The sequence below is a fragment of the Babylonia areolata genome, chromosome 12 (assembly GCF_041734735.1).
Source record: "Babylonia areolata isolate BAREFJ2019XMU chromosome 12, ASM4173473v1, whole genome shotgun sequence".
In the NCBI taxonomy this organism is placed as follows: Eukaryota; Metazoa; Mollusca; class Gastropoda; order Neogastropoda; family Buccinidae; genus Babylonia; species Babylonia areolata.
Window position 1 is genome coordinate 29429163 of NC_134887.1, and position 22070 is coordinate 29451232.

Consider the following 22070-nt stretch of genomic DNA (forward strand, 5'->3'; position numbering starts at 1 on the left):
ATGATGATGATGATGATGATATGAGTACTTAATACAGCACCTGTCCTCGGTCAGAGACTGAGCTCCAAGCGCTTTACAAACACGAAGTCATTTGCACAACAGGCTGCCTACCTGGGTAGAGTCGACTGACAGCTGCTGTTTTGGCGCTTGTCCATTCGTTTTCTGTGTCATTCAGTCAAGTTTCAGTTACACACACACTCATACAGACGTGTAAAATTTTATGTGTATGACTGATTTGTTCATTTACCCTGTCATTTAGGCAGGCATACTCCGTTTTCGGGGGTGCGCATGTTGGGTATGTTCTTGTTTCCGTAACCCACTGAATGCTGAAATGGATTACAGTATCTTTAAAGTGCATGTTTGATCTTCTTCATGCATATATACACAAAGGGGGGTTCAGGCACTTCCAGGTCTGCACATATGCTGACATGTGAGATCCTTAAAAATCACCCTTTACCTGTCAGGTGCCATTACTGAGATTCGAACTCAGGACCCTCAGACTGAAAGTCCAACACTTTAACCTCTTGGCTGTTGTGCCTGTTTGACCTTACAGTGATTCAGGGATTCCGATAAAAAAAAACAACAACAACAGCCCAACTTAGTACTTTTTTTACTGTAATTCTAGAAGGTCCCACACAACCTTCAGAAGGTCGTTGTGAATCTGTTTGTGTGCCCTCTATACGTTTACAGTTATTTTCCTCCAGAATGGATGTTTTTTTATTTTTTTTATTTTAATGCAGTTATTCATCTTTACTGTGATTGTGCTTATTTGACCTCAGCTTCATTTGTCATACTAGGGAGTCCTTTAACCTTTCCATGGAGTTGTTCGTCCTTACCATGAAGTAGTTCACCTAACTGGGATATTTATCTTTCTAGGATCTTACTAGGGAGTCATTTATCCTGACCATGGTGTCATTCGTCTTACTGTGGAGTTGGTTGTCCTCACATGGAGTCATTCATCTTACTAGGGAGTCAGATGTCTCTACTGGGGAGCTGTTTTTCTTGTTAGGGAGTCGTGTATCCTTACGGTATCTCACTAGGGAGTTATTCATCTTCAAAGTGGGCTGTAAATCTTTGTAGGGAGTCATTTATCATTCTCAGGCATTACAGGGAGTATGGAGTAACATATCCTTAGCATGTTTCTGAGCGAGCAAGATGCAGTTGCGTATGTGTCTGAGAGAGAGGCAGAGAGAGAGAGAGAGAGAGTGTGTGTGTGTGTTTGCAAACATACACACTTGCTTTCATGAGGTGCTTAACTAAAGGAAGCAAAGTTTATATGATACAGATATGATGCTTAGGGAGAGAACATCTTTTACTTGTGGTTTTGTTTGAGTGGATTGACCATGCTTTGGTGCAGCATTTTTATACTGGTTTGATGATACTGCTTGATAACATGTGTGTAATATGGCATACAACTATGAGCCTATCTATGCGTCATATTTGTACTGGCTTGAAAACAGTTCACATTGATAATATGTATAAATGTATCATATGTGAGCCCATTTATGCTGCCCTGAAGGCAGCTATGTTTTTCTCTTTTCTTGTCACAACAGATTTCTCTGTGTGAAATTCGGGCTGCTCTCCCAGGGAGAGCATGTCGCTACACTGAGAGGGCTACCTTTTTTTGTTTTCCTTTTCTTTTTCTGCCTGCAATTTTATTTGTTTTCCTGTCAAAGTAGATTTTTCTTCAGAATTTTGCCAGGGACAACCCTTTTGTTGCCATGGGTTCTTTTACATGCGCAAAGTGCATGCTGCATATGGGACCTCAGTTTATCGTCTCATCTGAATGACTAGCGTCCAGACCACCACTCGAGGTCTAGTGGAGGGGGAAAAAATACTGGCAGCTATGGGATTCGAACCAGTGTGCTCAAATTCCCTCGCTTCCAAGGCAGACTCGTTACCGACGGGCGCAATAGCCGAGTGGTTAAAGCGTTGGACTGTCAATCTGAGGGTCCCGGGTTTGAATCACGGTGACGGCGCCTGGTGGGTAAAGGGTGGAGATTTTTACGATTTCCCAGGTCAACATATGTGCAGACATGCTAGTGCCTGAACCCCCTTCGTGTGTATATGCAAGCAGAAGATCAGATACGCACGTTAAAGATCCTGTAATCCATGTCAGCGTTCGGTGGGTTATGGAAACAAGAACATACCCAGCATGCACACCCCCGAAAACAGAGTATGGCTGCCTACATGGCGGGGTAAAAACGGTCATACACGTAAAAGCCCACTCGTGTGCATACGAGTGAACGTGGGAGTTGCAGCCCACGAACGCAGAAGAAGAAGAAGAAGAAGACTCGTTACCTCTAGGCTACCACTCCACAACACTACCTGTAACAAGCGTGTGTGGCTTGCAGTGAGACGGACCCCCTGCCCAAGGAGTTTGCCGACTTCCTTCAGCAGACCTTCACTGTGGTCACCAGTGGACTGGACAGGGAGCTGTTCAAGCAGGAGGGGGCGCTCAAGGTAGACCGCCTGGCTCTGTGTTTGGTAGTTAGTTATCCTCATGTGTGTGTGTGTGGCTGTCTTGTGTTGGTTAGGAAGGGGAGAGTTTCAGTTTCAGTTTCTCAAGGAGGTGTCACTGCATTCGGACAAATCCATATACGCTACACCACATCTGCTAGGCAGATGTCTGACAGCAGCATAACCCAACGTGCTTTGTCAGTCCTTGAGTGCTTGTTTATATATTTTGTGTACCTATCAGAGTGGATTTCTTTTTACATGATTTTTTTACGTAATTTTGCCAGAGGACAGCACTCTTGTTGCCATGGGTTCTTTTTCAGTGTGCCAAGTGCGTGCTGAACACGGGACCTCGGTTTATCATCTCATCCGAAAGACTAGACGCTCAGTTTGATTTTCCAGTCAAACTTGGGAGAAAGGGTGAGAGCGGGATTCAAACCCACACCCTTATGGACTCTCTGTCTTGGCAGCTGAGTGTCTTAACCATCCTGCCACCTTCCTCCTCAGGGGAGAGGAGTTGTTGGACATGGATGGTAGTTGTCCTGATGTGTGTGTCTGTGTTGGTTAGGAAGGGGAGAAGAGTTGTACGTCGTGACTACCGTTTAGTTCTGTGTTGGTGATTGCTATGAAGAGCAGAGAAGTATGTGTGTTAGCGTTGGTGAGGAAGGGCAGAGGAATGGCATGCCCTCATCACAGTGTGGTTGTCCCCATGTGTGTCAGCGTTAGTTAACTCACTCAGGGCGACAAGTTTTCTCCCTTGCTTTTCCCCACAGACGGCCCATTTGTAAGGGTTTGGAAAAAAATTACAAAAAATACAAAATACAGAGTAAGAAAATGAAACTTTCAGAACTGGTTTATTATGTGTTGAGCTATTACATATAAAAAAAAATCAAATTTCTCATCTTATTTTTACTGTTTTGCCATATGTAGAAAATACTGCCAATTTTTCACCCCTAATCACCATACCCATGCTCGCTTTCTGCATTAAATTCGCTTTCTTCTTCGTCATCATCCACCTCTTCAATGTCCGACCCTTCAGTTTGTAGCATTTCAAGTACTTCGGCAACCCTAAAACATTGCCGTCGCTGCCTTGTTCGCTTCACAACATTTTGAGAAGTGCCCGCTTTGCTAACAGGCTGGCACGCGAGCAGACGTCAGTGACTTTGTCAGCGTGTGTGCGAGACGGGCCACACATGGCAGGCTGACCAATCATACCATTCGATTGTGGAGTGACCCAGAATAGCGCACTCTGCTTGGCTAATCACAAAATCACGTGTACAGCGCGTGATGGATTTTTATTTCTTGAAAATGCTATTACATTTTATGTAGGAATGCTCATGCATTCCTTCGTCTGGAGAGAGTTAAGAATGCAAAAGGAATGGTAAGCCTCGATTACTGTGTAGTTGTCCATGTTTGTTAGTGTTGGTAAGGAAGGGCAGAGGAGTGTCATGCCCTTATCACAGTGTGGTTGTCCCCATGTGTGACAGCGTTAGTTAAGAATGCAAAAGGAATGGTAAGCCTCGATTACTGTGTAGTTGTCCATGTTTGTTAGTGTTGGTAAGGAAGGGCAGAGGAGTGTCATGCTTTGACTACCATGACTTTGACTCTTGTGTGATAATCTTGGTTGGGAAGGGGAGAGAAATGATATACCTTTACTACCATGTATTTGCCCTCGCGTGGTAAGGAAGAGCATCTTGTTGTCCTTGTGTGTGTCAGTGTTGTATAAGGGAGGTGAGAGAAGTGGTATGTCTTCATTATCATGTAGTTGGTGTGCGTGCGTGCTCATGTTGGTAAGATAGGGGAGGGGAGTGGTATGCACTGACGACCAAGTAGTTGTCCATTGGCAAAGGTCAAGGAGTGTCCGTATGTGTTAGTGATGGTAAAGAAAGGCAGAGGAAAGACATATCATGATGCGGCATATTGCATCATGGCTGCAGTTAGCATACATTATTTAGATCTTGTAGAGAGTGACAGGCGCTGTAGCCAAGTGGTTAAAGCGTTGGACTTTCAATCTAGGGTCCCGGGTTCGAATCTTGGTAACGACGCCTGGTGGGTAAAGGGTGGAGATTTTTCCAGTCTCCCAGGTCAACATATATGCAGGCCTGCTTGGGCCTGAACCCCCTTCATGTGTATACACAAGCAGAAGATCAAATATGCACATTTAAAGATCCTGTAATCCATGTAAGTGTTCGTTGGGTTATGGAAACAAGAATATACCCAGCATGTACACCCCCAAAAACGGAGTATGGCTGCCTGCATGGCGGGGTAAAACTGGTCATACACGTAAAAGCCCATTCGTGTACATACGAGTGAATGTGGGAGTTGCAGCCCACGAATGAAGATCATAGTGGAGCAAAATACATCATTTTGATCAAATTGAGACAGCCAGAAGTACTTGGAAACTTTGATTGGCAATAACATGCATGAAGTTTTGGTCAAACACTTGAATTATGATGGTTCAGTCAAATGCGCTTGAGTCCTCTCTTGGTCTCATTTGCACGTCAGTACATTGACGCGAGCTGCGTTTTCGTTGTGTCGCAGGAAAAGAAAGAGAAGGAGCTGCGAGACCCGAAGAAACGGAAGCAAAATGCGGACATCTTCAAGGTGCCGGCGCCCAGTCGTCTGAAGGCTGTCAGCACTGTGGGCACGCTCAGTTCAACTTCCTCTGTGCCCAAACCCTCGTCTGCTCAGCTGAGAGGTGTGTGTGTGTATGTGTGTGTCTGTAATTTTTTTGTGGGGGGGAGGGGTGGTGGTGTTAGAGTTTGTGCATGTTCATGTGTGAAAGTGTTGTGTGTGTGTGTGTGTTTTTAGGTGAAGAGATGTGTTTGTCATATGAGAATGTGTGTGCGTTTGGTGACAATATTCTTTTAGTGTGTTTAGTGTGTGTATGCGCTTGTTGTCTGTGTGTTTGTGTTCAAACTGGGTGAAGTGATGCATTTGGTATGTGTGTGGTGTTGGTTGACAAGAATTCCCTGGAGTGTTTGAGTGTGAATGTGTGTATCCAGGTGTGTACGTGTTGTCAGTGTGTGCATGTGTATGTTGCGTGAAGGGATACTTTAGTGTGTGTGTGTGTGTGTGTGTGTGTATGCATGTGTATGTATGTGTGGTATGTGTGTGTGTTTGTAGGGTGACAAGATGTGTTTGGTGTGTGAGAGTATATGTGTTTGTGGGTATATATATATGTGTGTGTGTGTGTGTGCGAGTGTGTTCGTGTGTATGTGTGTGTGTTGGGTGGCAAGATATGTTCGGTGTCTGAGAGTATGTGTGTTTGCAGGTATATATGTATGTGTGTAGGTGTGTGTGTGTTGGGTGACAAGATGTGTTTGGCATGTGAGAGAGAGAGAGAGAGAGTGTGTGTGTGTGTGTGTGTGTGCATGTGTGCATGTTCACATGTGCATGTACAATATGTCGGGCGGCGAGGAGATGTGTTTGATGTGTGAGAATCATCACCACGTGATCGTGGATCATGCGGTGACCCCCCCACCCATCCACCCCCCACCCCCATCAACATATGTGCAGACCTGCTTGTGCCTGAACCCCCTTTGTGTGTGTATGCAAGCGGAAGATCAAATGCGCACATTAAAGATCCTGTAATCCATGTCAGCGTTCGGTGGGTTATGGAAACAAGAACATACCCAGCATGCACACCCCTGAAAATGGATTATGGCTGCCTACACGGGGTAAAAACAGTCATGCAAGTAAAAACGCACTCGTGTACATCTACAGTGTGTGATGGGTTTTGAAAGCAAAGTAGCAATGAATTTTTTACCCCCATGTTACAAAAATGGTACCTGTTTCAGGAGGCTGTCCCCGTGTAAGAGTGAACATGGGAGTTGCAGCCCACAAAGAAAGAAGAAGAAGAATAAAATATTCACATTCGCTTCCCTCCCCCCTGCAGGCATGGTCCACATGGTGCAGGGGGACCCACCCCCCTAATGGGGTCACCAGAGCGACTGCATTGGTGTGTGAGAGTGTATGTGTGTGTGTGTGTGAGTACACGTGTATGTATGATATGTCGGGTGACGTGGAGATGTGTTTGGTGCATCAGAATTATCACCATGTGACCGTGGATCATACGATAACCCCTTTCCCAGGCATGGTCCACACGGTGCAGGGTGACCCGCCCCCCCTGTGGGGTCACCAGAGCGACTGCATCGGCGCCGGGGTCGTCAGCCTCCTCCAGCGTGACCCTCGCAAGTTCGACCACGTGGCGGGCCGTCTCCACGGGCGACAGCTGCCCGGCAGCCTGCGGGCCTACATGTGGGCGGACGTGCTGCTCAAAGGGGAGAGGAGGCGCATGAAGGAAGTGTGAGTTGATGTTTTTGTTGTTGTTGTGGGAGTCTTGTGTGTGTGTGTGTGAGTTAGGAGGCTGTGGTGTTAGCACACGGAGACAGATGAGATCCAGAGGTGTATGCTGTGTGTTGTTTGCTGTTGGATTGTGTTCATTACGGACAGCTGAACCAGGGCAATGCAATGCAAAGCAACAACACAACATAACACAACACAACGCAATACAACGCATATCAGTGCAATGCAGTGTAGTGCAGTTCAGTACAGTACAGTGTGTGCAGTATAATACAGTACAGTGCAGTATAACAATGCAGTAAAGCACAATACTGCAAATAGTATGCAATATATATTCAGTTCAGTGCAGTACATCTTTATTCATCCATTTGGTAATTACATGTACCTCCCAATGCAATATCGTCAGTTCAATGCCATACATCTTTATTCATCTGATTGGTAATTACATGTACCTCCCAATGCAATATAGTCAGCTCAGTGCAATACATCTTTATTCATCTGATTGGTAATTACATGTACCTCCCAATGCAATATAGTCAGCTCAGTGCAATACATCTTTATTCATCTGATTGGTAATTACATGTACCTCCCAATGCAATATTGTCAGCTCAGTGCAATACATCTTTATTCATCTGATTGGTAATTACATGTACCTCCCAATGCAATATAGTCAGCTCAGTGCAATACATCTTTATTCATCTGATTGGTAATTACATGTACCTCCCAATGCAATATAGTCAGCTTAGTGCAATACATCTTTATTCATCCGATTGGTAATTACATGTACCTCCCAATGCAATATAGTCAGCTTAGTGCAATACATCTTTATTCGTCTGGTAATTACATGTACCTCCCAATGTAATATTGTCAGCTCAGTGCAATACATCTTTATTCATACGTTTGGAAATTACATGTACCTGCAAAGGCTTGTCACTCACACCACACATTCTCTCAGCCCACAGCCAAGTGCAGCATACACATGAACATGACAAACAAATCTGTCCGTGCAGAGTAGACCTGAATGGGACAGGAACAAGGGGTATTTGACAATTAAGAAAAAGGCACAGTTATGTTGCTGCCAAGCAAAACAAGAGCAGACAATAAAAATCCATTGACATTTATTTAGTGAAAAAGTCCACACATGTTGTTCATGTGTGTGTGTGTGCGTGTGTGTGTGTGTGTGTGTGTGTGCTTGCTGCCCACAGGTACGCAGAGAAGGTTGTGCGTGAGAGGTTCGCCCGGGCAGTGACCCGCGGCCTGACGGAGCTGAAGATCAAGAAACCCACGCTGTCCCCGATCAACGGGCTGATCCAGAACGCCGTCATTGAGGTACGGTGATTGTTGTTTTTGCACCACCTGTCTGTACTGAAATGGTTGGTTCTCTTGACGGGTCAGTGCTGATTGGTACGATTTGTCGAACTGTTACTACTGGCAAGGTTGCAGGACCACCATCATCACCACAGTGGCAGCAGCATGCGCGCTGTGTAGATAGCTACTCAGCCAAAACACACAACACCCCCCGCACCCTTCCCGTTGTGTATTTCGCCGACTAGGCTCCTACAACGTACCCCATCAGAGTGCTGTTGCAGCAGTTGTTGTGGTTGTAAAGATGATGATGGCCGACAACAGCAAGTATCAACAGTTGTTGTATTGATTAATGATGATGATAGTAATAATGATGACCAGTGATAATTATGATGAAGTTTTTTTTTTCATATGCTTTTATTTTTATTATTATTATTACCATCATTGTTCTTAAAAAAAAAAAAATATTGTAAGTTGATAATTATGATACTAAAATGATGTAGATGATGGATGCAAAGGCAGCATGATTGAAGCATTGTACTTCAAATCCAAGGGTCTGGGATTCGATCCCAGTGTCAGTGCCTTGTGTGATAAGGGTCTGTTAAAAAAAAAAAAAAAAAAAAATCCACTAACATAGTAAAATAAGTACAGTTTCAGACAGAAAAAAAAAGAAGAAAAAAAGGGTGGCACGGCACAGTGCAAAAAAACAACCAAAAACGTTTACAGACAGAAGAAAAAAGGAAAAACAATATGGATAGTGTTGCACTATATTAACACACTCTCCCCGGGGGAGAGCAGTGTGAATTTCACACAGAGAAGTCTGTTTTGACAAAAGGGAAAATAATCAATGCATTACAATACAGTACTGTTCAGTACAATACTGTACAACAAAACACAATACAACACAACACACTGACCATGTGTGTTCATACAAGTAGCACGTGGCGTGACACTCCAGAGAGTGGGCCGCTGTTCTTTCTCTGTCTCTGGACCTTGCACTTGGAGTGAGCTCCCTATTTCGTTTCGTCAAACCTCTGCATTCAACTCTTTCAAGTCTGGCCTTAGCCCTTTCACAGCCATTCGATTTGGATTGCTGAGAAAAAACACAGACAAGATGGTACCAACGAATAGCTGGGGATTCCCCTGTAATGTGTAGAAAATATGTCCTATCCTACCACCAAGAATTAACATAACAGACCCATGATCTGGTTGCATTTGAGTGACATGAGTGCTGTACCTAGCTGGTGCTGAAGTGCGGCGTTGGTGATGTAAGAGTTTGAGACCCACCTCTTCCCAAAATGGGCACCTTCCCCTCCCTGCCCCTGCTCAGAAGATTAGTGTATATCAGCCCGTGTATGCATGCGTGCGTAAGCTGGTGCATGCGTGCGTGCGTGCGTGTGTGTGTGTGTGTGTGTGTGTGTGTGAGAGAGTGAGTTATAATCCATGCTATTTTTTTTGGTTTCGTGATTAACTCTTGCTGTTGTAGTTGTTGTTGTTGTTACTGTCTACACCGAGTGTCCGTACCGATTTTTTTTTTTCTTTCCTTTTTCATCTTTTGTGCGTGTGTGTGGGTGTGTGTGTTTGTGTGTGAGGGAGGGCATGGTGTAAAGAAGCTTCCAGCTTATCCAGTTTACCCTCAATAAAACATTTGTTCATTGTTCATTGTTCCCTCCCGCTGCTTCTTCCAGGTCAACACTTTCTTCTTCTTTCTAATCACATATGTTAATCAGTTTTTGTGGTTTTCGTCTCTGTAATTTAGTCACGTATGCATGTGATTGACTTGTGGTGTGTTCAGCACTTTTGATTTGTCTCTACACAATGAATCAGTGCTATATGAATACTTTTTGTTATTATTATTATTGTTATTGTTATCATTATGTTGATATTTAATGTGTCTGGGCGTGTGCTTGTGTGTGTGTGTGCTGGTGCGTGCGCGTGCATGTGTGTGTGTGTTTATGAAATGTGTGTTTTATTGAATGTATTTCATTTTAATCTAAGCATTATTTATTTGATATTTTTATATTGTTTGATAGATTATGCCTTTTTATTCTCAACTGTGAATGCATTGCATTAACAAAGGGCTGTTGTAATATTTTTATGCTACGTTTATATCTACCTGGCTGATGCAAGGTGTTTTGAGCAGCATTAGTACTGGATATCGTGCCACTGAAAAGTTATGAATTATTATTATTATTATTATTATTATTATTATTATGATTCTTCTCTTCTTCGTTCATGGGCTGCTACTCCCATGTCCACCCATATGAACACGAGTGGGCTTTTAAGTGTATGACCATTTTAACCAGGCCATGTAGGCAGCCATACTCCATTTTCAGGGGTGTGCATGTTGGGTATTTTCTTGTTTCCATAACCCACCGAAGGCTGACATGGATTACAGGATCTTTAACATGCGTATTTGATCTTCTGCTTGCGTATACACATGAAGGGGATTCAGGCACTAGCAAGTCTGCACATATGTTCACCTGGGAGATCAGGAAAATCTCCACCCTTTACCCACCAGGCGCCTTCGCCATGATTCGAACCGGGGACCCTCAGATTGAAAGTCCAACCCTTTAACCACTCGGCTGTTGCGCCCGTCATTATGATGATGATGATTATTCTGCTTTGTCGCACAACAGACGTACAGCAAGACGGTGAGCATGATCCCTTACAAGCACATCAACCACGTGAAGGAGGCGGCCCGGGCACTGAACGTGCTGTACGTCTTTGACCGCAGCTACGAGCCCTACCTGGTCTTCTGGCTCTTCCCCTTGCAGATCGCCTTCAGGGACCGCGACCAGCAGGCCGCCGATCAGGGTGAGGGAGAATCCGGAATCAGAATCTGTTTTAATTGTCAGTCAAACCTTGACAAGGTTTATAAGATAACACATAAGCAGTCGCGCACACGCACACACCAAGAAAAAAAGGTCGGTGAAAAATGAATAGAACAAGAAAATTCAGCGACTTCTCCATGCGACGACGTTTTTTGGCAACAGATGTAAAGAAACTATCCCAAAATGCCTACTAGTTTATTTTCTGGGATGACTTGACTGGGTTACTTTAATGAGTATGTGTGTGTGTGGGGAGGATGGGGGGAGGGGGTGCGAGGTTTAGTAGTGGGAATGTGGGTGTGTTGTGTGGGTGCATGTTTGTGGGTGTGGGTTGGTGTGCATGTTTGTATGTGGGTGCGTTGTGGGTGTGTTATGTGTGGTGTGTATGTGTGTGTGAGTGTATTAGGGGATTGGTGTCAGTGTGTGTGTTGTGTTTGTGGAGCATATTTTGTGTGTGTGTGTGTATGTGTGTGTGTGTGTGTGTGTGTACTATGTGGCCACGAGACTGGCATGGGGTACGGTGGGAGGGTGGGGTGTGTGTGTGTATGTGTTGTGTTGGAGTGTGTTTATGGGGTGTGGGTATGTATGTGTGGAGGGGATGGGTTGGGGGCTTGTGGCTGTGTGTGTTGTGTGTGTGTGTGTGTGTGTAGTGTTTTTTGAGTGTATTTTGTGTGTGTGTATGTGTACCATGTGGCCTTGATATTGACATGAGGAGGGGGTTGAATGTATGTGTAGGGGATGTGGGTGTGGAGGAGGGGGGGTGTTGTGTGTGTGTATGAATGTGTGGTGTTTATGGAGAGTATTGTGTGTATGTGTGTGTGTGTACCATGTGACCCAGACCTGATGTGAGGTGTGTGCTGTGTGTGTGTGTGTGTGTGTGTGTGTGTGTGTGCTATGTGGCCTCGATATTGACATGAGGTGTGTGTAGAAGGCGTTGGATGTATGTGTTATGGATGTTGGTGTGGAGAAGGTGGTGGTGGTGGTGGTGGGTGGGGGTGGGGGGGGTTGTTGTGTGTGGTGTGTATAGCATGTATTTTGTGTGTAAGTGCATATGTGTGGCCAGACCTGACTTGAGGTTTGTGTGCTGTGTGTGTGTGTGTGTGTGTGTGTGTGCGTGCTCTGTGTGTGTGTGCTCCGTGTGTGTGTGTGTGCATGTGCAGGGGAGCACGTGTTGGAGCTGGCCATGTACCTGGACCTGCTGAATGCCAGCTGCTTCCCCACCTGGCCCCAGGTGTTCGCCGTCGCCGAGTGCGTCATGCAGCGACTGCAGGAGGACGACCCAGAGTTCCACGACCACCTGAAGCACATCGCCACCATCAACGTTCAGGGCAGTCCCAAGGTACTACGTTCTACAGATTTTATTCTTCTTCGTCTTCGTTCATTGGCTGCAACTCCCACGTTCACTCGTATGTAAACAAGTGGGCTTTTACGTGTATGACTGTTTCTACCATGCCATATAGGCAGCCATGCTCCATTTTCGGAGGTGTGCATGCTGGGTATGTTCTTGCTTCCATAACCCACCGAACGCTAACATGGATTACAGGATCTTTGACGTGTGTATTTGATCTTCTGCTTGCGTATACACACAAAGGGGGTACATGTACATGTGCGTATGTGTGTTTGCGCATGCATTCATGTGTACATGTACATGTGTGTGTGTGTGTGTATGCGTGCATTCATCTGTACTTGTATATATATTCATGTACATATGTGTGTCTGTGTGTGAGCAGGAGTTCCTGATCCAGATGATCCACCAGGAGCGGGAGAAGGCAGAGGAGCTGATGCAGACGGGTCACAGCACCGCCCGCAGCACTGACTCGGCATCATGGCAGCTGCTGGCTGACCCCCTCATCTTCCTCCGCCGCTGGATCGGAGAGGTCAGAGAGAGAGAGTATTGGACAGGCTTAATGATGGGAGCCGTGATTATTTGTTTTGTTTGTCAAGTGCTCTTCTTTTTTTTTAAACTTTAAAAAAAATTTTTTTAGTGTCTTCTTACGAAGTTTCTGTGTTCCTGTGTCTTTGTTATCATTTTTTTTTGGGGGGGGAAGTTGTGCGTGCTGGGTATGTTTTTTGTTTGTTTGTTTCCATAACCCATCAAACTCTTGGCTTGAATTTTCTGTGTTCATATGCCTTTCTTCTCCATTTTTTGGGGTGTGTGTGCATGCTGTTTATGTTTCTTTTTTGTTTCTATAACCAACCGAAAGCTGACATGAATCTTCTGTGTTTATATGACTCTGTTCTTTTTTTCTTCTGTTCCACCATATTTTCTCCCCCTCCACTAGACCTTGCGTGGTGGTCTGGATGCTAGTCATTCGGATGAGACGATAAACCGAGGTCCTGTGTGCAGCATGCACTTAGCGCACGTAAAAGAACCCACGGCAACAAAAGGGTTGTTCCTGGCAAAATTTTTTAGAAAAATCCACTTCGATAGGAAAAACAAATAAAACTGCACGCAGGAAAAAAAAAGGGGGTGGTGCTGTAAGTGTAGCGACGCGCTCTCCCTGGGGAGAGTAGCCCGAATTTCACACAGAGAAATCTGTTGTGATAAAAAGAGAAGTACAATACAGTACAATACAGTATAAACGGCACTTGTCATTGATTGATTGTAAATGTGGGAGGAAGGTGGCAGAATGGTAAAGATGCTCAGCTGCCAAAACGGAGAGTCTGTGAGGGTCTGGGTTCGAATTCCGCTCTCACCCTTTCTCCCGAGTTTGACTGGAAAATCAAAGTGAGCGTCTAGTCACTTTCTCCCGAGTTTGACTGGAAAATCAAACTGAGCGTCTAGTCACTAAACTGAGCGTCTAGTCACTTTCAAACTGAGCGTCTAGTCACTTTCTCCCTAGTTTGACTGGAAAATCAAAGTGAGCGTCTAGTCACTTTCTGCCTAGTTTGACTGGAAAATCAAACTGAGCGTCTAGTCACTTTCTCCCTAGTTTGACTGGAAAATCAAAGTGAGCGTCTAGTCACTTTCTGCCTAGTTTGACTGGAAAGTCAAACTGAGCGTCTAGTCACTTTCTCCCTAGTTTGACTGGAAAATCAAACTGAGCGTCTAGTCACTTTCTCCCTAGTTTGACTGGAAAGTCAAACTGAGCGTCTAGTCACTTTCTCCCTAGTTTGACTGGAAAATCAAACTGAGCGTCTAGTCACTTTCTCCCTAGTTTGACTGGAAAATCAAACTGAGCGTCTAGTCACTCGTATGAGACAATAATAAATGGAGGTCCTGTGTGCAGCATGCACTTGGCACACTGAAAAAGAACCCACGGCACCAAGAGTGTTGTCCCCTGGCAAAATTAAGCAGAAGAAATCCGCTCTGATAGGTTCACAAATATAATTATATGCATGCACTCAAGGCCTGACTAAGCGCGTTGGGTTATGCTGCTGGTCAGGCATCCGCCTTGCAGATGTGTCGTAGCGTATATCGATTTGTCGGAACACGGTGACGTCTCCTTGAGAAACTGAAACTGTAATTGAAATTTAAAAAAATCTTTTTTGTGTACTTTTTCTTACACATGAAGGTTAGTGGTGGCTGTCTGTGTGTGTGTTGTGCAGAGTTTTGTGAGCGTGCTGCTTTAGCTTACCGTTTGTTACACGTGAGGGGTGGTGGCTGTGTGTGTGTGTGTGTGTGTGTGTGTGTGTGTGTGTGTGCAGGGTATTGTGAGTGTGCTGCTTTCGCTTACCGTTTGTTACATGTGAGGGGTGGTGGCTGTGTGTGTGTGTGTGTGTGTGTGTGTATGTGCGCAGGGTTTTGTGAGCGTGCTGTCTTAGCCTACCATTTGTTACATGTGAGGGGTGGTGGCTGTGTGTGTGTGTGTTTGTGCAGGGTTTTGTGAGTGTGCTGTTTTAGCCAACTGTTTGTTATACGTGAGATTTGGTGGCTGTGTGTGTGTGTGTGTGTGTGTGTGTGTGTGTGTGCAGGGTTTTGTGAGTGTGCTGCTTTAGCCTACTGTTTGTTACATGTGAGGGGTGGTGGCTGTGTGTGTGTGTTTGTGCAGGGTTTTGTGAGTGTGCTGCTTTAGCTTACTGTTTGTTACATGTGAGGGGTGGTGTGTGTGTGTGTGTGTGTGTGTGCGCAGGGTTTTGTGAGCGTGCTGTCTTAGCCTACCATTTGTTACACGTGAGGGTTGGTGGCTGTGTGTGTGTGTGTGTTGTGCAGTGTATTGTGAGTGTGCTGCTTTAGCTTACTGTTTGTTACAAATGAGGGTTGATGTGGCTCTGTGTGTGTGTGTGTGTGTGTGTGTGTGTGTGTGTGTGTGTGTTGTGCAGGGTTTTGTGAGCGTGCTGGACACGCCGGGCGTGATGTATGTGTGGGACCAGTGCTTCATGCAGTGCTGGAGGAACAGCGTCCTGCAGAACGTCTGTCTGGCCCTGCTGGAGCTGTCCCGGCACCGCTTCATGGAGGCCCGCAACTACATCCAGATGAAGGAGGTGGGTGGGGTGGGGTTGGGGTGGGCGGGTTGTGACGGGCAAGGGATGTGGGGGGTTTGGTGGGGGGTGGGGGTGTGGTGATAAATGGGCTAGGCGTTCTTTCGTAAAGAGTCGAAGATTGTCGTAGGTGGGGTGGGGGAGGAGGGGGGGGCGGGAGGGGGTGATGGCGAGGGGTGTTGTGTTCCTTCGTGATGAGTCAAAGGTTGTTGTAGGTGGGGGGTTAGGGGGAGTGATTGGGGAGGGGGGAGTTTAATGGGGTGTGGGTTGATGAAGGCGTGGGGTCTTCTTTTGTAAGGGTCGAAGGTTATTGTTGGTTGGGGGGTAGGGGGAGTGATTGGGGAGGGGGCGGTGTTTGGAGCTGGGGGGTGTGGGGGTTGATGAAGGCGTGGGGTGTTCTTTCATAAAGAGCCGAAGGTTGTGGGGGGGGTGAGGGCAGGGGAGGTGCGAGGACGGAAGTTGTAGGTGGGGAGGAGGGGGGGGGAGGATACGGTAACAGGGTAACAGTGTATATATACAATGATGAGAAATTTTTAAGAAAGAAAGAGAGAGAGAGAGACAACAACAGCAACTCACACACACACACACACACACACACATTGAATCACAACCTATATTCACATTTCCAAATGAGCGGTGATAGCTGTGCATGTTTGTTAGAAATGAAGAAAGTGAAAACTATGTTTACAGGTCTTGAATGAAAGCTTATTTATGTTTGCACATTTCTAGTGTCATTGCTGTTGTGTTTGCACGTGTCGAATGATTGGCAATATAAGGAGAACTCTGGAGCTTTCTTTGTTTTTAGGAAGTCTTTGGGTTTGTTCCAATGCAGCTTTTATTTACCTGTGTGCTAGCTGAATCAGTATATTGGTATAAGGACAAGCCCAGAGCTTTCTTTGTTTTTAGGAAGTCTTTGGGTTTGTTCCAGTGCACCATGTGTGCAGGTTCCAATTATCTGTGCGCAAGCTGAATCGATAGCATAAGCAGCGTTGACGTGTTGAAATTGTGTACCTTGTTGTAAATGGAGAGGGGTACCGCTCTTTGATTGCTGTGGATGCTGACAGGTGTTTCTGAACGAGGGGTGCAAGCTGTACACCGTGGACATCCAGATGGCCTGGATCCACGTGGAGAACGGGAAGCACATCATGGACATCCCCTTCCTCAACAGACAGAGGCCCAGGTAAGCGTCTTGTGATTCTGAGGGCAGCGTGAAACACTGCATTGGCGGGGGGTGCGGTGGTGGGGGGGGGATAGGGGGGGGTTTACTTACTGTAGATTTCCGTATTGGCACTTCTGCTGTTTGCCCTTATTCCCCCACAGCACCGGCTAAAAAAAAACCCAAAAAGACCACAGCCACGAACAGCTTGACCTTAAGGGCGTAAAGCCGATTGGTCGTTAAACTCAACTCTACCATACCGCTAAAAACTCAGGTGTCAAACCCAGAAGCACCCATTATTTGCGCCCGCTAAACATGGGCGTACAATGGGCGCAGCCGTTGTTGTTTACATAAATCAAATTTTTGTGAGAGTCGCTGCCTCGTTTTCACCACTTCCTGCTGGACATTTTGAGCTTTGCAGGGTCCGAGTTGGTGAAGTTTTGCCAAAGTTAATGATTTTTCAGTGTTGCAAGGTCCGTCACCCCTGCCCATGACATTGTCATCATTATCGGCATCATCAGCATCTTGGGCAGAAAAAGTTGTTGCTGCTGTTTCAGTTGACATACATCAGTTGCAGTTGCCCCCTTTTTTTTTCTTTTCTTTTTTGATCTTTTTGACTCACTTGTGTAAACAAAGCGAGTCTATGTTTTAACCCGGTCATCTTGTTTAAAACAATAGTGCACCTCTGGGATGGGCACAAAAAAATAAATAATGAAGCCTAATTATATGCAAACTGCATTTACTGTTATATTTATATTTTTTGTATTCTCCAAACCTGGCACTTTGATCTGATATTCTGACCCAACAGCAAGAGCAGTCATTATTATCATTTTTTTGTTCAAACAGGAACTTCTTTTGCTAAGCATGGAAGTTTTATGTATTTTGCAAACGTTTTGGTGCAGATAGTAAAGAAGGGAAATTACTCTGTAATTAATGCTATGGGACTTAATTTGCTTTAAACTGATCTTTCTCATCTTAAACATTACATTTTGAAATTATACTCAATACATAAAAAGCTTGTGTGTTTTACTCGCAGTCACAAGTGAGTCTTGAAGGCCTTGCCTCTCTTGTTTTATAACTTTGTTTTCTCTCACCACTTTAGGTTCAGAGTGGTTAACGCAAATGTGGTTCAAATCCACTCGCATGAAGCTTCAACGTTCGTTGCTTCTGTTCTTCTCGTGTGATGCTTTGGTTCCATGGGGTTCTCTCAGAAGAACAGTATCCCCATGTACATTTATACATATAGATAAACATATTAATCAGTTATGTAATTATTATAAGATAAAATAAGAAGAAGATGAAGATGCATAGTGTATGCATAAACCCAACATGCTGGCCAGGACTCAAGATCCTAGAAATTCAAATTCTTCTTCTTCTTTAGTTTAATGTCTTCCACTTTAAGTGATATTAGTATTCAATTTCTAAAACTATACACGTGTACAGTTCTAAAACTATTCCTCTATGGATATATATATATATATATATATTTTTTTAATGATTACCTTTTTTTCTTTATTTTTAAAACAGATGAAGCGTAGCCTTTATGTGGATCAGTCTGCTCGCTTTAAAAACCTCCTTGAAAGTGAAAGTGAAAGCGTTGCATTGTTGCAGCACCCCAGGCTCCCGTCTGAGCGTGGCACAGTCGGTGGCCACCACCTCGGCCTCGGGACCGGGACTACTGCAGACATTCGGCGTCAAGCGACTGCAGGCCAAACTGATCGTCCCCGCGGAGATGATACAGAGGGTGGGTGGGTGTGTCACGTCTTGGGAGTGCGGTTTAAAAGAAAGAGTGAAAAAAGATAAGATAGATAGACTGACAGAAAGACGGATGGACGGATTGACCGACAGACGCTGGGCAGACTGACCGAAGATCTGTAAGTGATGATAATGTGAATGTATATGTAGCACCTGTTCTCTAAATGGGGCTCTAGGTACTTTACAAAAAAAAAGGTAAGCACACACACAAACGTAAGTGCATGCACACACACGTAAGCACACAGACTCACATACGCACGCGCGCGCACACACACATGTACACACTCACACACACACACACACACACATGCACACACACACACACACACACACACTCTCATGCACACACTCACACAGACACAAACACACTCACACACATGTACACACACACACGCACACACACACACACACACACACACACACACACACACACACACACTCACACACATGCACACACTCACACACACACTTACACACACGCACACACACACACACACGCACACACGCAAGAAGTACACACTGAAAGCAAATGGAGTGGTGTTCTACATCAGTTGAAACAAGCGTGTGTGCATGCATTCTCAGTCTAATATCATCATCTTAGGTGAACAGACTATAAATAACTAAACGATGCATGCATGCAGGAGCCGTGGCTGACCTCCCTGGACCCCGAGGGGCTGAAGCTTCGCTGCAGCGTCCACTTCGGCAGCGTCCAGCTCAACAGCCGCATCTCCACCCACCCACCCACGCTCCTCTCCGCCGACCGCGACGCCTACGGCAACATGGTCTACCGCTTCAGCTTCCGCGGTGAGCGCTACGTGTACGGCAACTTTGACCTGGGGCAGTACGATGTGGAGAGCGAGCTGGGGGCGTCCCCCTTCGCCATCCTTAGTCTGGAGTACATGAGGCCTGGGACGTCCAAGTCTCCCGGTAAGGGGGGTGGGGGGGGGTGTTGTTGTGAGGGGTTGTGTGTGTGTGGGTGTGTAATCTGGTATGTGGGTGCGTGTGTGTGTGTGTGGGGGGGGGGCTTGGGGGGGGAGGTGTATGCAAAGGAAAAAAAAAAGAAAAAAAAAAAGGATGGTGCTGCATTGTGGTGACACGCTCCCCCCAAGGGAGAGCACCCCGAATTTCAAACAGAGGAATCTGTTGTTACAAAAAAAAAAAAAAGTAATACAACACAACACAACACAGTGCAACATAACACAACACAATGCAACCCAACACAACGTCACACAACACGATACGACACAATGCAACACAACAATAAAGTACTACTACAACAACTCGAGGCCTGACTAAGCGTGTTGCGCTGCGTTGCTGGGTCAGGCCTCTGCTTGGCAGATGCGGTGTAGTGTATATGGATTTGTCAGAAGGCAGTCATGCCTCCTTGAATAACTGAACTGAGCTGAACAGCAAAACACAAAACAATAGTACACAAAAACAAAACAAGACATCACAACAACACATCATAACACAACACATCACAACAACACAACAACACATTACAACAGCACATCACAACAACACATCATAACACAACACGTCATAACTCAACCCATCGCAAACCAACCCAACCCAACTCATACCTGCTTACAGGTTTGAGCCTGCTGGCCAGACAGGCGCAATAGCCGGGTGGTTAAAGCGTTGGACTGTCAATCTGAGGGTCCCAGGTTCGAATCACGGTGACGGCGTCTGGTGGGTGAAGGGTGGAGATTTTTACGATCTCCCAGGTCAACATGTGCAGACCTGCTAGTGCCTGAACCCCCTTCGTGTGTATATGCAAGCAGAAGATCAAATACGCACGCTAAAGATCCTGTAATCCATGTCAGCGTTCGGTGGGTTATGGAAACAAGAACATACCCAGCATGTACACCCCCGAAAATGGAGTATGGCTGCCTACATGGCGGGGTAAAAATGGTCATACACGTAAAAGCCCACTCGTGTGCATATGAGTGAACGTGGGAGTTGCAGCCCATGAACGAAGAAGAAGAAGAAGAGCCTGCTGGCCATGGGTCATGGGGGCCTGCTGTGCCAGGGTGGGGCAGAGGCGGGTGTATAAAATACATTTCAGAGCAACACAGCACAATGCGAACAACATAACACGACAACACAAGTTTCAGTTTCTCAAGCTGGCGTCGCTGCATTTGGACGGTTCCACATAACGCTGCACCACATCTGCTGGACAAATGCCTGACCAGCAGCGTAACCCAACATGCTTAGTCAGGCCTTTAGTCACGTGTTTATGTATATCTTTGTGCCTATCAAGAGTGGTTTTCTTCCTCATAATTTGCCTGAAGACAACACCTGTGTTGCCGTGGGTTCTTTTTCAGTGCGCCAAGTGCATGCTGCACAAAGGCACCTCGGTTTATCATCTCATCTTAATGACTAGCGTCCAGACCACCACTCAAGGTCTAGTGGAGGGGGAAAAAATACTGGCAACTATGGGATTCAAACCAGTGCGCTCAGATTCCCTCGCTTCCAAGGCAGACGCGTTACCTCCAGGCTACCACTCCACAACACTACCAGTAACAAGTGTGTGTGGCTTGCAGTTTTATTTTCCAGTCAAACTTGGGAGAAAAAACGAGACTGGGATTCAAACCCAGACCCTCACTGACACTGTATTGGCAAGCAAGTATCTTAACCATTCTGCACCATCCTCCTTGTATACAGTACAGTACAGTACAGTACAGTAAATGCAGTACAATACAATACAGTGCAATACAATTCAATTCAATGCAGTACAATAGAACACAATACAATGCAATGCATTACAGTACTGTACAGTGCAATACAATTCAATTCAATGCAGTACAATAGAACACAATACAATACAATGCATTACAGTACTGTACAGTGCAATACAATTCAATTCAATGCAGTACAGTAGATCACAATACAATGCAATGCATTACAGTACTGTACAGTGCAATACAATTCAGTTCAATGCAGTACAGTAGATCACAATACAATACAATGCATTACAGTACTGTACAGTACAATACAATACAATGCAATAAAGCACAGTGGAATACAGTACAGTGTAAATACAATATACAATACAGTGTAGTGCAATATGATACAGTGTAATGCAGTGCAATACAATACAATATAGTGCAATGCAGTACAATGCAATACAATTCAATAAAATACAATGCAATGCTATACACTACTCCACAATGCAATACAATATAACACAGTGCAGTACAACACAGTACGACACAACACAACACAATACTTTACCTGCTCACAGGTGTGAACCTGCTGCCCATGGGGTGGTCGCGGGTGCCGCTGTTCCGGGGTGGGGCGGAAGGGGTGACGGCAGTGGACAAGTTTGTGCTGCTGGAGGGCGAGACCTGGGTGGCCCTGCACCCGGGGGACCTACCCGACAGCATCGTCAACGTGGCCCCGCCCACCCCTTATGACGGACAGGAAGGTTAGTGGTCGTGGATTTAAAAAAAAAAAAAAATTTCTTTTTGTCTATTGGCAATGGCCAAGTGGTTAAAGGGTTCAACTTTCAATCAGAGGGTCCTGGGTCCAAATTTCGGTAACACTCCTGGTTTCGGGAAAAGGGTGGAGACTTCTCCAATCTCCGAGATCAACAAACCTGCTAGTGCCCAAACCCCCTTTCGTGTGTAAACGCACGCAGAAGATCAAATATGCATGTTAAATATCCCATGTCGGTGTTCGGTGGGTTATGGAAACAGGAACATACCCAGCATGCACAACCTCAAAAACAGAGTATGGCTGCCGACATGGCAGGGTAAAAACAAAACAGTCACACACATAAAAGCCCACTTGTATATAGAATAGAATACAATAGAATAGAATGTGTCTGGGGTCAC

The 22070-nt window shown here is 45.5% G+C and overlaps 1 protein-coding gene across 2 annotated transcripts in view; it reads left to right on the forward strand.

Annotated features, from left to right (window-relative positions):
• The window catches only part of LOC143288510 (uncharacterized), a 59579-nt gene that overhangs the window by 5852 nt on the left and 31657 nt on the right, over nucleotides 1-22070 (forward strand). For both annotated transcript variants that reach the window (XM_076597087.1, XM_076597088.1), the window contains exons 4-15: nucleotides 2355-2463; nucleotides 4999-5155; nucleotides 6552-6765; nucleotides 7968-8091; nucleotides 10707-10884; nucleotides 12059-12237; nucleotides 12629-12775; nucleotides 15162-15323; nucleotides 16385-16500; nucleotides 18088-18220; nucleotides 18873-19158; nucleotides 21479-21661. In XM_076597087.1, coding sequence (XP_076453202.1) covers nucleotides 2355-2463; nucleotides 4999-5155; nucleotides 6552-6765; nucleotides 7968-8091; nucleotides 10707-10884; nucleotides 12059-12237; nucleotides 12629-12775; nucleotides 15162-15323; nucleotides 16385-16500; nucleotides 18088-18220; nucleotides 18873-19158; nucleotides 21479-21661 — 1988 coding nt within the window. The remainder of the gene's footprint in view (nucleotides 1-2354; nucleotides 2464-4998; nucleotides 5156-6551; nucleotides 6766-7967; nucleotides 8092-10706; nucleotides 10885-12058; nucleotides 12238-12628; nucleotides 12776-15161; nucleotides 15324-16384; nucleotides 16501-18087; nucleotides 18221-18872; nucleotides 19159-21478; nucleotides 21662-22070) is intronic.